This window comes from Musca autumnalis, unplaced genomic scaffold, assembly GCF_047663935.1.
Source record: "Musca autumnalis isolate F117 unplaced genomic scaffold, ASM4766393v1 scaffold_1, whole genome shotgun sequence".
Lineage (NCBI taxonomy): Eukaryota > Metazoa > Arthropoda > Insecta > Diptera > Muscidae > Musca > Musca autumnalis.
In genome coordinates, this window is record NW_027411644.1 from 197,341,875 (window position 1) to 197,355,550 (window position 13,676).

The window sequence follows — 13,676 nt, forward strand, 5'->3', positions numbered from 1 at the left end:
GAATTGCATTGTTAAAAAAATATTATTAATGATATTTATTTATACCAATAAAATGATGTTTTATTTAAAATTTTGTAATAATTTGGGTTTTGCAATAATTAAGTTGACTAACTGTATGTATTATTAGTGTAAAAGTATGTTTTTTTCTTATTTAAAATAATAATTATTTAAAATAATAATAAAAAAAGTACAAGGTGCCGACTACTGGAACAAGTGATGCCGACTATTGGAATGTGGTGCCGACTACTAGCACAAAAGCACTATTCTAACAAATACTCAAATTTCACAAGTTTTAAAAGGAATATTTCAACATTTCTTTATGTCATCGGAAAGTAAACAAAATTTCGAAGGAAATAATCTTTATTTCATTGCAATTGGAAAAATTGGCTCGGACTGGCGAAGGATTGAAGTTAGGAAAACCCTTAAAGTGCCGACTATTGGTGCACTTACCCTAATTAGCTTTGTTCCAGAACTAAAAAGTTTTTAAATTTTTTACGACTTTTACACATTTTATCCGAAAAACCGTTCCCGTACATAAAATAGTTGTAAAATGTTCACTTCTCTTTAAACAAAAATGGCGCTGAATTACGCTCTCTTTAAAAACTTTTTACTCGACAAATTTGAGCGTGTAAAAATAGTAAAATGGTGCCGGCGTCTGATTGGCTGGTACGCCGACTTTGACATTTGTTCTAGTTTTTTGACGTATTTTCCATTTTTCCGTTCCCGTACTATTTCAAAAAACTTTTGTGTGAGAACAATTTTTTTACAGTTCTCTCTTTTACGAGTTTTACAATTAAAAAGTACGGGAACGAAGCTATTGTTTTTAATTTTCACAAGCATAAATCAACGAAAAATAAAAACAGATGATTGATTGTTTTCAGGAAGAATAATAGTTGCAAGTGGTTGCTAGAAGAAATTTGTCCTGCAAAAATGTGCAAACTCCCAGTAAAAGAACTGTGAAAATGTCTCTCTCGAATCGATCTCTTTTGCTGACTTTTTGTGTTAACAGACGACTTCCAGCAACTATTGGTACAAATTGTTACAAATTTTAGGGTAACCAGACCAAAGCCATAAATATCGTTTCTGATGAAATGTTCCTCCTAGATTGTAGTTGTTCCACAAACATCCCATAAGGGACAAGGGAGACTTCTCTCATATCAATGAGTGCACCCCGATTCATATTAGCTCAGTGATATGGGACCTACAGTTTGTAGAGAAGTTTTACATGGCTGAAATACTCAGGAAATGTCGCCAACATTACTGAGAGGTATTTTGCCACCGTTGAAAAGTGTTTGATGTTGCCTGGCCGGGTAATCGAACCCACGACCTTATGTGTGCAAGGCGGGTGTCCATACCATTGCACCACGGTGGCACCCACCTAGATTACGATTTAAATTACCTGCAACCTGCATTGTTTCTGTTAAGGGTAATGTTTCTATACATTGTTTCATAAACATTTTTTTGTTGCATGCATTTTGTCTAGTCTTATTTCTTCTACGTCTTTGACCAGACAGACCTAATGTTAACATTTCAAGTTGTTTACATTTAACAGCTGATTAAAAGTCAGGTGTCCGAACTTACAAAGTTTTACGGGACAAATTTTCCCAGCAAACATTTGCAAGTTCTCAGTCACAAACCTCTCCCAACTCGCTCTCGTTTGCGTGATAATTTTCCCGCTTGGAAGATGAACTAGTTCGTCATCGGTAACTCGTCGATTCTTAGGGCTACAGTAACTAGTTCCACTTTAGACCCCTCACAGTGCAATCAACTGTAAACTTTAACATGGGGATATCATAGGAGGAAACCAATTGACTTTTTATGCATTACCTGTATATAGTATTGCACTAGTTCCAAGTTTACAGTCATATACCAGTATGTTGTTCAAAAAAGTGGTGGATTAAATAGTCGCAACTGACGCCTCGTCGTTTACTTGGGGATAAAAGGTGTCAATAGGTTCCCTTCGCATTACTTTGTGACGATTTGGTACTAGTTCGGCCCAGAATTATTTCTGGACTATTTCTATTTCTGTTATTGGATGCTGCATTTATTAAGAAAATGCAAATGTGAATTATTTATACAAATCGTCGTTTAAGTAAAAAAAATGGTGGATTTAATTTAACAGTGAATAATCGCAACTGACGTCTCGTCGTTTACTTGGGGATAAAAAGGTGTCAATTGGTTCCCTTCGCATTACTTAGTGGTCAATTATGTGCTAGTACCGCATAGAACTAGTTCTGGACTACTTAAATCCCAGCAATTGGAATTTTTATTGTAAGCGGGTCCTTATCGAACATCATTCAGTAAAAATTTGTACGAAATTGTTGAAATTTTTGGGTTATCGTACAGACCTATTGTTTCAAATGAAATATCCATATTTTTTGTATTTTAGGGAAACGAATAGAAATGCATTTCCATCGAAATCCTTCGAGAGGATTTATTTGACGTTTGCGCTATGGAATTGACATCCAAACCCACTGGGTTAATTCGGTTAAGTGTAACCGGAGAATAAAAAAAGAACAACCAAAAATAACACAATAATAGGTCTGTTCGTTTACTCAATAATTTGTACAAATTTGTACAAGTCCAGTCAGTAACTTCTTGTAATCGACTAATATCTTTTGCATGGTGCTGTAGAGTAAACGAACAACATCCAGTAACAATTTGTAATAATAATGAAAATGCAATTTATCAACATTTGTTGGAAATTCTAAGATCGGAACAAGCTCTCAAACACAAAAAATAATGTTTTGTGTGAGGTTTTTTTGTTTTTAATTTGTTGGTTAGAGTAGCTGCTATTTTATCAGCAGTAGAAGTTCTTTGTGTGCGAAAGAACAGCCTGAGCAGCGGCAGGCAGGCAGCTCTATGTATACATCGCAAGGGAAATAATCAAAAAACGCCAGTTAAAGATTGACGGCGATCATAGCACAACATATTACGATTTATGCGGCGGGAGTAGTAGACCCTTGTGTTGTGGTTTTGTTTGGGCGCATATCAAAAGGTTTCAAAGTGTTCGCAAAGTCAAGTGAAATATGAAAAATTTCAAATATAAACCGCTGCAATCTAGTGAAAATTATGAAAGTCCCAACGAAACAAATCGAGACGAATCGGCCGATGAATCCTCCTCCTTCCACATACATTTCTCGGTGAAATTATTATTTGTGATCTTTCTTCTAACTCAAGTTTTCTATGTCTTCTATGAAAGTGAATTTTATAAAAATGTGAATAGAAATCAGAGCACCATATCTGCGGATTACGATATAATTCAAATAGTTTCTTCGTTGGAAGAAATAAATTCAACAACGCAACAACATCCGGTTAGTGGTGGTATTGAGGAACAAATTAATGCCCGCAAAGATATCATCGATGAAAATAATTATAATAATTATAAAATAATAACAAATTCGACTTTAAATACAAATAATTACGATGAGGATGGTGAGGGTGATGATGACAATGAAGAAGATTATAGTGGAATAGTGGATACATCGACGACTGTTCATGGCAACACATCATCACCAATAAATTTAACATTAAATAATATAACAAAAGCGACAGCAACAACAGCGGCAACAGATTTACTAATTACTTTAAACAATAAAACAATTGCGAATACAACACCAACAACAACAACAACACCATCACCACCATCATCATTATTGAATGCAATTAGCAATGAATCAACTACAGATTTTTCAAGGAGTAACCAGGGTAAGTAGCATGTTCAACATGAAACATACATACATATGTACATTAGGGTTATGACTTTTCGACATTTTTTTCGAAAACGATTTCCTGTAGCACGGATGAATGAACTTTTGCCTATTAATCACTAAACTAACGTTTATTCCATTGAAATATAAAAAGTGCACGCACAAATCGATTTAAAAAAATATTTTTTTGAAAAATGTATCAAACGAAAAAAAAATAAATTTTTTCTCAAAAAAAAAAAACTAAGATAACGTTTATTCCATTCAAATATTGAATTGTTTTTTTTTTTTTATTTTATTTATTTTATTTATTTACAAATATTTTATAAATTAATTTATAAAATATAGATTTAAAGGCGCCGGGTGACTGAGACCATGTGCGCGCGATAGAAAATAATGGGATATTTATACAAAATTTTTTTTTTTTTTTTTTTTTTTTTTTTTATTAAAGAATAATATCTTTGAAGGAAGCTTTTACGACATTTTTATGATTCTCAGAATTAAAGAAAATTAGTGAGAAACAAATGTTAGGTCAGTTTGGTTATCTCATGTGGCTCTAATGTTTATTTTCAATTATATACAGTTAGTCAACTACATATATTATTGCAAACGATGAATTTTTAAGAATTTAGACGTTTAATTAGGAATTACTACTAGAAATTCTTTCAATAATGTTGGGCTTTTTGTAAATATCTGTTGATTAACCTGTTAATGATGACAACATCAAGCCAATAAATGCAGAAATCGGTTGGAAATAACAAAAACAACGGACAAAAAGGATAGGTACCTGGTTTTTGTAGTGTCAACTAAATAATTGCAAAATTAATAAATGTGCAATAAAATCGTGGAGTTTCCCCGCGATTTTTTTCATTTAAGGATTTTTAAGATTTTTATGGTATGTGGATGAATGTAGATCCATAATTTTTGATCATAAATTAATTTTTGTGTGTGTAACATAGACGGTATATTCAGAAAAAGAGAAAGTCAGGTTAACGGTTTCGGAAAATATGCTACATTTGGTCTATTCCAATTATAATAATGGTAAATCCGAAAGAGAAATCCCTAAAATCACCTCTCGTAAGTGAAGAAGTGTATACAACATCATATACCGCACCGAGAAAGAAGCCAGGTTCAAACTGAGGGCGATACAGGGCAGGTCCAAAATAGTAACCTCACGAATTGACTGTAGAATGATTAACGAAATAGCCCAAAGCAGCACCAGAAAATAGCTTTTTATACCCTCAGCCTTTAGGCTAGAAAGGGTATATACACTTTCATACGGGCAAAATGTGCCTCATCGAAATAACGGTTTTAGACCCCAAGTATGTTTGGACGAAATGTGTTTCAGACAATTTGGAGTTGATTTAGCAATGTCCGTTCGTCTGTCTGGCTGGTGCGCACGATAACTCTCGAACGGATGAGCCGATTCGCTTCATATTTTGTCCAAACTTAGTTTAAGTTCGAAGATGAGCTATATCGGTCCACTCCTTCCGGTACCTCCCCCACAAAAGTTCCAAAATGTTCGGAAAATTTGTGGGCATGATAACTCTTGAAGGGAGTAACCGATTTGGTCCATACTTTGCACATCGTGGAATTTCTACAAGACTTAGATGAGGTTCCAATATGGACCCAATCGGCCCACTCCTTCTGGTACCTCCCACACAAAATTTCGGATAAGTTCAGTTTAGGACCTGCTCTCGAATCGCTTTGATTTTTGTTGCAGCAACTTGTATTCACTTCCCCCCATACGACGGTTTAAGTTTCATCAGGGGCAAGTCCATACTTGCTGAGAAAATGGCCGGAAAGGTGCAAAAAGCCCCTACGACACTTTGTGTAGTGGTTGGAGCGCAAGATAACTCTTGAACGGATCTGTCGATTCGGTCCAAAATGTGGTCTTCGTAATATTTTATCAAAACATAGTCTAAATTCGAAGATGGGCTATATCGGTCTACTCCTCCAGGTACCTCCCCCACAAAACTTCAAAAATGTTCGGAAAAATTTTGCGCACGATAACTCTTGAAGGGAGTGACCTTTGTAATCTATACTTTGCACATCCTAATATATCTACCAGATATAGATCACGTTCGAATGTGGACTATATATGTCTACTCCTTCTGGTACCTCTCACACAAAATTTCGGATAAGTTTACTTTAAGACCTGCTCTCGAATCACTTTGATTTTTGATAAAGCGATTTGCATTCGCTACCTCCATTACGACGGTAAAAGTTTTTCCAGGGGCAAGTCCATATTTCTTGGGAAAACAGCCCGAAAGGAGAAACTCTCGAATTGTTCAACCGATTTGGTCCAACATTTAGTCTTCGTCATATTATTTCCAAACTTAGTTTCATGGGCAATACCGGTCCACAACTTTCGGTACATCTCCCCAATATTTAAAAAAATTTCACTAAAATGCTAGGACGATATCACTTGAATGGGGTAACCAATTTGGTCCAAACTTTGGATCTCCTAATATTTTATCAAAATTTAGTTTAACTTCTAAAATGGCCTATATCGGTCCTCCCTAAGGGTACCTGTTCTGCAGTTAATTCCTAATCCACATTTTTGTCGGCAAATTCAAATGTCCAAAAAGAGCCACAAAATTCTGAAGAGTCCTTAAATACATTCGATCTGTCCGGAGGTGAAAGTTTCGCTTCACATTGGCTGAGGTTATATATCTGTCGGAAAAGCCGACAAACACTTTTTTAGTTTCTAGTTTCTATATATTGTGATAGGAGGGCAATGGTTTTTAGAAACTATTCCGACTTGTTATGGGTGCCACCGTGGTGCAATGGTATGCACACTCGCCTTGCACGCTAAAGGTCGTGGGTTGCCGGTCAGGCAACATAAAACATTTTTCAACGGTGGCACAATACCCCTCAGTAATGTTGGCGACATTTCCTGAGTATTTCAGCCATGTAAAACTTCTCTACAAGTGGTGTCGTAGACACGCCGTTCGGACTCGGCGATAAACAGTAGTTCCCATATCATTGAGCTAATATGAATCGGGTGCACTCATTGATATGAGAGAAGTCTTCCTTGTCCCGCATGGGATGTTTGTGGAACAATTATAAGTATTCCGACTTGTTATAGACAACTTTTCACGCCATCTTTAGTATTGGGATGGTGTTATATTTTCTGATGAGACTAAAATTATGTTGTCCTATCACAATGGACTTCAAAAAGTATTGGGAAAACCCTTGAAAGCCATGGAAAACAAAAATTTAATACATACCGTAAAGTTCGGAAAACTGTCACTTATGGTATGGGGTTGTATACCAAGCAGTGACCTTGGTAAAATCCTGACATGACATAGGAGGTTTATTTAAATGCTTTAAGAAAATATTTAACCAAAAGCGTCAAGAAATTTGGCCCAGCTGACCCTGAAAATTTAAACAAATTGCAATATAAGTACTACCAAGACAACGAGCCTAAGCATAAATCTAATTTATGTAAGACATGGTTGTTATACAACTGTACCAAAGTCATTTACACCCCGTTCCAGTGTCTAGATATTAACCCCATCGAAAATTCATAGGTACACCTGAAGGAAAAATTCGGGAATAGGTCGCCCACTTACCTGGGGGACTAAATAAAATGCAATAAAGAAGAATGGCTAAAAAATACCATTGGAATATGACATTCCGAAACTTATTTATTAAATTCAGATACGTTTACAAGCTGTTTTTGATGCCAAATGTGGGAATACGAAATATTAGAACCAACTTTTCGAAAAATACCGTGATAGACTGAAAAGTTGTGAATTTTGCAATTCTTTAGTTGACAGTGCAAATAATGAGTTTTACTCATTTTTGTTAATTTTAAGAAAATGTTTAGTGAAATTTAGCTACTTTCTTTTTTTTATTATATTAATAAACATGTGTAAGAATTGCATTGTTAACAAAAATATTAATAATGATATTTATTAATACCAATAAAATGAAGTTTTATTTAAAATTTTGTAATAATTTTGGTTTTGCAATAATTAAGTTGACTAACTGTTGGTATGTTCCTTTACTCTTAAAAGTGGTAACAGCGGCAAAAAATGGTAAAAGTGGTAAACTGTTCTCATATAAATTGAATGCTTTTTAAAGTAAGGGAACGCTTTGCGGGTAAAAAGTGGTAAAAACTGGTAACCTCAGGCACGTAAAGGAACAGGACTTGTATCTGCTTACCCATAATTCTGATAAATTAAAATTTTAAAAGCATTTGTGCTTCAGTTTTTTCACCGAATCACCTTTTAATTAAGATTTTACGTAATCTTATGTAGACACTCCTCACGCTATGATACAGGGTTATGAGGTTGTAAAAAAGTCATAACCCTAATGTACATACACACATATGTATGTACATTAATACTATGTTACACATTAAAACGTGATTAATGTTGTTTTATTATTATTTAATTTCATATCAATTTAAGTATGTAAGAAATAGTTCCTGTCCAAGAAGACATAAATATTTTTAATTTTAGTACAGTATTACACATAAATGTTTAAATAAATCATATCAATGAATAATGGGTTTTCAAAATTTTGAGCGTATGAACCGACAAAAGTATGGATAGAATAAAAGCTAACAAATTTCAGGGGATATCGATAGATTGGGCTTCTTTATCATAGGACCACTAGGAAAACCGTCGGTAAAAATGTCCAAAGGATCCTCGAACAGACCCTTAACCATACAAAAATGTTGAACATTTGTGTGGGTGGTACCACAAGGATTGGACAGATAGGGCCCAAATTTTAACATAAACTAATGGCCTCGACACATAAGAAGCATGACATTCTTGCTGAAGTCATATATGGTAAATGACTAAAGACCAAGTTCAACATAATTCAAATCATTTTATCATTATCTGAAGTCTTTTATCAGATATGAATTCAGCAAGAATGCCATGCTTCTTATGTGTCGAGGCCTTAAGTTTCGACAATATTTAGAGAACCAAAGTTTGGACGGAATCGGTTGCTACGTCTATAAAATATCGCGCGTAACATTTTAGCGAATATTTTCGAACTTTTTTGGGTGAGGTACCGGAAGGAGTGGACCTATAAGCACCACACTCGAATTGTAGCTAATATCAATTCATCTAATCGACGAAATATTGCAATATCCAAAGTGTGGACGAACGCAGTGTTCGGTTCGAGCTCTCCAGCCACTACATATAGTGACATAGGGGTTTTTTTACAACTTTCGGGCTGTTTTCTCAAGAATTATGGACTTGCCTCTGAAAAAAACTTTTACTGTCGTAATTGAGGCAGCGAATCCAAGCTGCTTCAACAAAAAGCAAAGTGATTCGAGACAGGTCTTAAAGTAAAGTTATCCGAAATTTTGTGTGAGAGTTACCCGAAGGAGTGGACAAATATAGTCCATATTCGATCCTGATCTATATCTGGTAGATATATTAGGATGTGTAAAGTGTGGACCAAATCGGTCACTCCCTTCAAGAGTTTTCATGCCCATAATTTTTCCGAACATTTTTGAACTCTTGTGGGCCAAGTACCCGAAGGAGCGAGCTGATATAGCTTATCTTCGAACTTAAACTAAGTTTGGACAAAATATTACGAAGGCCATATTTTGGACCAGATCCAGAGAGTTATCTTGCGTTCCAACCACTTTACACGGTGTCACGGTTGTTTTTGCAACTTTCAGGCTATTTTCTCAGGAAGTATGGACTTGCCCCTGATGAAACTTATACGGTCGTATCGAGGGTAGTGAATACAAGTTGTCAAAGCGATTCGAGAGCTGGTCCTTAACTGAACTTTTCCCAAGTTTTGTGCGGGAGGTACCGGAAGGAGTGGACCGATTGATTCCATATTTTAACCTCATCTAAGTCTGCTAGAAATTTCACGATGTGCAAAGTATGGACCAAATCGGTTACTGCCTTCAAGAGTTATCGTCCGCACAAATTTTCCGAACATTTTCAAACTTTTGTGTGGGAGGTACCTGAAGGAGTGGACCGACATCCATCTTCGAACTTAAACTAAATTTGGACAAAATATGACGAATGCCAAATTTTTGACCGAATCGGTTGAGTCGATGGGGCATATTTTGCCCGTATATACCCTCGTTAGCATAAATGCTGAGGGTATAAAAATGTATTGTACCTCTAGCGAAGACTAAATACCAAATTTCAGCCTTTTCGACGGGATGTTGGGCCCAATATCTTCAAAATGCAGAAAATTGGGAGGGACCTTACGAAGAGGGCTATATAACGGAAAAATTTAGGTGGAACATTTTATACCACCAACGAAGACTAAATACTGAATTTCAGCCGTTCGGATGAGATATTGAGGGGCACTACCTTCAAAATACGGAAAACCGGGAGGTACCGACGTATACCGACGAATTTCAGATGGAAAGCTGTATACCTCCAACGAATAACAAATACCATATTTCAGCCATTTCAGTGCGATATTGAGGCCAAAACCTTCAAAATACCGCAAATTGGGAGGTACCGTTCTATAGGGGTAAAATATTACCGTTCTATAGGGGCAAATAAAGGCTTAGACCTATACCGACAAATTTCAGGTAGTAAGTTTGATACCCCTGATGAAGACTAAATACCGAATTTCAGCCATTTCGGGGGAAATTGAGGCTACAACCTTAAAAATACCGAAAATCGGGAGGAGCGTTCTATCGGGGCTATCTGCCTATATAGGCAAATTTCAGGTGGACAGTTATATACCCCAACGAAGATTAAATACCAAATTTTAGCCATTTCGGTGGGATATTTAGGTCACAAACTTCAAAATGCCGAAAATCTGGAGGTACCGTTAAATGGGACCTATATCAACGATATTTGGTGGGGAAGTTTCGCGACCACTGAGAATCTCAAATGTCAAATTTCGGCTAGTTCTGTTAAAGTTGTAGCTAAAATCCTCAAAATACCGAAAATCGAGGGTGCCGTTATATGGGGGATATACTAAAACATGCACCTATGCGGACGATTTTTGGTGAAGTTTCTGAGAACTTCAAATGTCAAATTTCAGATAGTTCGGTTAAAAATTGTAGCAAAAATCCTCAAAATACCGAAAATTGTGAGGTACCGTTCTATAGGGGCTATACCAAAAAAATGGAACTATGTGAACCACTTTTGGTAGAAATATTTCCGGACTATTGAAAAGCTCAAATGTGAAATTTCAGCTAGTTAGGTTAAAATTGTAGCTAAAATTTGGACCTATGTGGACGATTTTTGATGGAGGAGTTTAAAAATTTTAGCTAAAATCTTCAAAATACAGAAAATTGGGGTATCGTTATATGGGCGTTAAAATTCCCAAAATACCATAAATCGGAAGTACCGTTATATGGGGGCTATTCGAAAACATGGACCTATATTGACGATTTTTGGTGGAGAACTTTCGTCAAATTACAGCTAGTTCGGTTAAAAATTGTAGCTAAAATCCTTAAAAACCGAAAATTGCAAGGTACTGTTATATGGGGATTATACCTAAACATGGACCAACTTTGACAATTTTTATTTTAGAAGTTTGGTGACTGCTTGGAACCTCAAATCTCAAAATTCCAAAAATCGAGAGAATCCGTTATATGGGGGCTACACCTAACCAGACAGTTTGTCTTCAAATACAACTCTGATTTACTAACACATGCATACATTTGTCGTTAGTCTCTCAGCTGTCCATCAGTTTTTCACAGACAGCCGGGTTGACAAATTTTTGACATTTTTATGAAAAAGAAGTGAGATGATAATTCAAATGTGCTGAAAACAAAAGAATATGTACAAAACAAAATATGTGAACGGAAAACAAAAAGAAATCGGTGATTTTCATTCATAATTTTACAACTGTTTTCGCAGTTGTCTGGACGCCTACGTCACACAGGCAAGTTGTGGGATTTTGACAATCAATACATGAAGTCAACTGTCTTGTCATGTGTAAACGCAGGGTAAACATGGTCTGTGTTGACAATTTTTGGTTAAGGAGTGTTGTGTTCCCTATGAACCCCAAATGTCAAATTACTGACAGTTCGGTGTAAAACGTAGTTAAAACTCTGAAAATACCAAAAGTCGGGAGTTTCGCGACATCAAATTAGGAGTACATAGTTCAATTAAAACATGTTGCTAAAGCCCTTAAAATATCGCAAATCGAGAGCTACTGATAGATAAGGGCTATACCGAAACATGGACCTACATATGTCGACAATTTTTGGCGAAGAAGTTTCGTGCCTGCAGGGAACCTCAAATATCCAATTACCTGTAGTTCAGGCAAAAAAAATCTTTTTAAACCCGGAAATCGGGAGTTACATTCATATGGGGGCTATATCTAAACATGGACCTATGTCGACAATTTTTGGTGGAGAAGTGTTAAAACCCCTAAGAATCTCAAATGCCAAATTACTGCTAAATTTTTAAAACGATACATTCGTAATATTTGCAAATATAGCGTCTTTTTTAAATATGGCATATGTGAGGTACCGCGCCCCTCTGGAATTCAATAAAATATGTAGCCTATTTTGGGGATCATCCCTGTACATTCCCTGACAATTTCATGAAAATCGGTACAGTGGTTTTGTAGATTTAACATATTTTAAAAATTGGGCGTGGTCAAGTTTTTGGTTTCCAAATAAGTAGGTAAGGTCGGAGACAAAACCATAATTGTCTCGCCAAATAGATACATTCGTAATTTTTTTATTTATAGGGGAAGTACCCCGCCCTTTCCGAAATTCAACAAAATATGTAGCCTTTTTTCACTGGGGGCCATCCCGGTACATTCCCTGACAATTTCAGGAAAATCAGTTCAGTAGTTTTTGTAGAAAAGAATTATCCAAATCGGTGCAGCCGTTCTCAACTGATGCCACTACCAACGAACGACATTTGATTTATATTTATATAGATATGTATTTATTAGGGTGGTTTTAAAAAATCGATGCTGGATTTTTTTATGAGGCACAGATTTTAAGATTGCCAATGTTTGCGTACAATCGGAATATGTTAATACGTGCCACTTTTCCATGGTCCCTATATATAGCTAATATTAAAATCCGACCCGTATTTCTAATTTTTTTGTAGAATTACTTGTTTAGCCACAGAAATGAACTGATTAAATTGTTTCAGCGATTGGACAATAAATTTGAACTGTAGAGTGATTTTATGAAAATTCGCCTTTGGCTCCATACAAATTTCTATGGAAACTTTCAGGCTCCAGCAGCACGTGTTAACATATTTCGATTGTACTCAAAATTTGGTAGTCTGAAAATTTAACACAACTAAACACATTAAAAAATTCGACATCGATTTTTTCCTTTTTAGTTAAAACCAGTCTAGTATTTATGAATCCTGGAATTGTATCCCCCCCGGCGTATGATTTTAAAAAAATATTTTATTTATGGTATGGTAGATATACGCTAGGGGGTATACGTAAGTGAATGAAAGTATAAAAAAGATCTGTTTGAGGAGAAAGGTAAAGCCACACCCAACTTCATCAGTTGCCAGCACCATGTGTTGGATCGCGTTCATCGTGTTGTGATGGGTCGACTAAATCATCATCGAATAGTTCTTTCTGCAGGATTCTATGAACAATTATGCTCAATTGAAAGCAGCATTTCAGCAATGTTAAAACTGAGATTATGGAAACTGGCGGCTGGAGAGACACCTCACTCGTGTCCCCTGCTACTTCACAGAGAGCAATGAGATCCCTTTTGAAAAGTTTATGCAGATCAGAAACATCGGCAATGCCCTGGAACTCTCGTGGCATTTTGGCTCTACTCGCGTTTATTCTGATGCCTGAAACTCGAAGTAGGTTTGCTAAAAATCTGTTTATTCCTTTCTTACATGTGAGCCATGTGTGACTACTCAACCAGTGGTCAATTGTTCCGCTTTGACGAATTTGAATAACTCCCTGTAACTCTGTGTGACTACCCAAAAGGTTTCAACTTCTTGATCATCTACTGGAAAAAAATGAACCAGACATCTCAAATATGTTCATTTCGTTACATATGTTGTTTTACGTTAT

At 35.9% G+C, this 13,676-nt stretch overlaps 1 protein-coding gene across 1 annotated transcript in view; it reads left to right on the plus strand.

The window, feature by feature from the left end:
• The first annotated feature begins 2,758 nt into the window (after positions 1–2,758).
• LOC141388937 (uncharacterized) overlaps positions 2,759–13,676 on the plus strand; it is a 50,446-nt gene continuing 39,528 nt past the window's right edge. Inside the window, exon 1 of the mRNA XM_073959715.1 lies at positions 2,759–3,708. Within this exon, the coding sequence (XP_073815816.1) occupies positions 3,030–3,708 (679 nt within the window). The 5' untranslated portion in view covers positions 2,759–3,029. The remainder of the gene's footprint in view (positions 3,709–13,676) is intronic.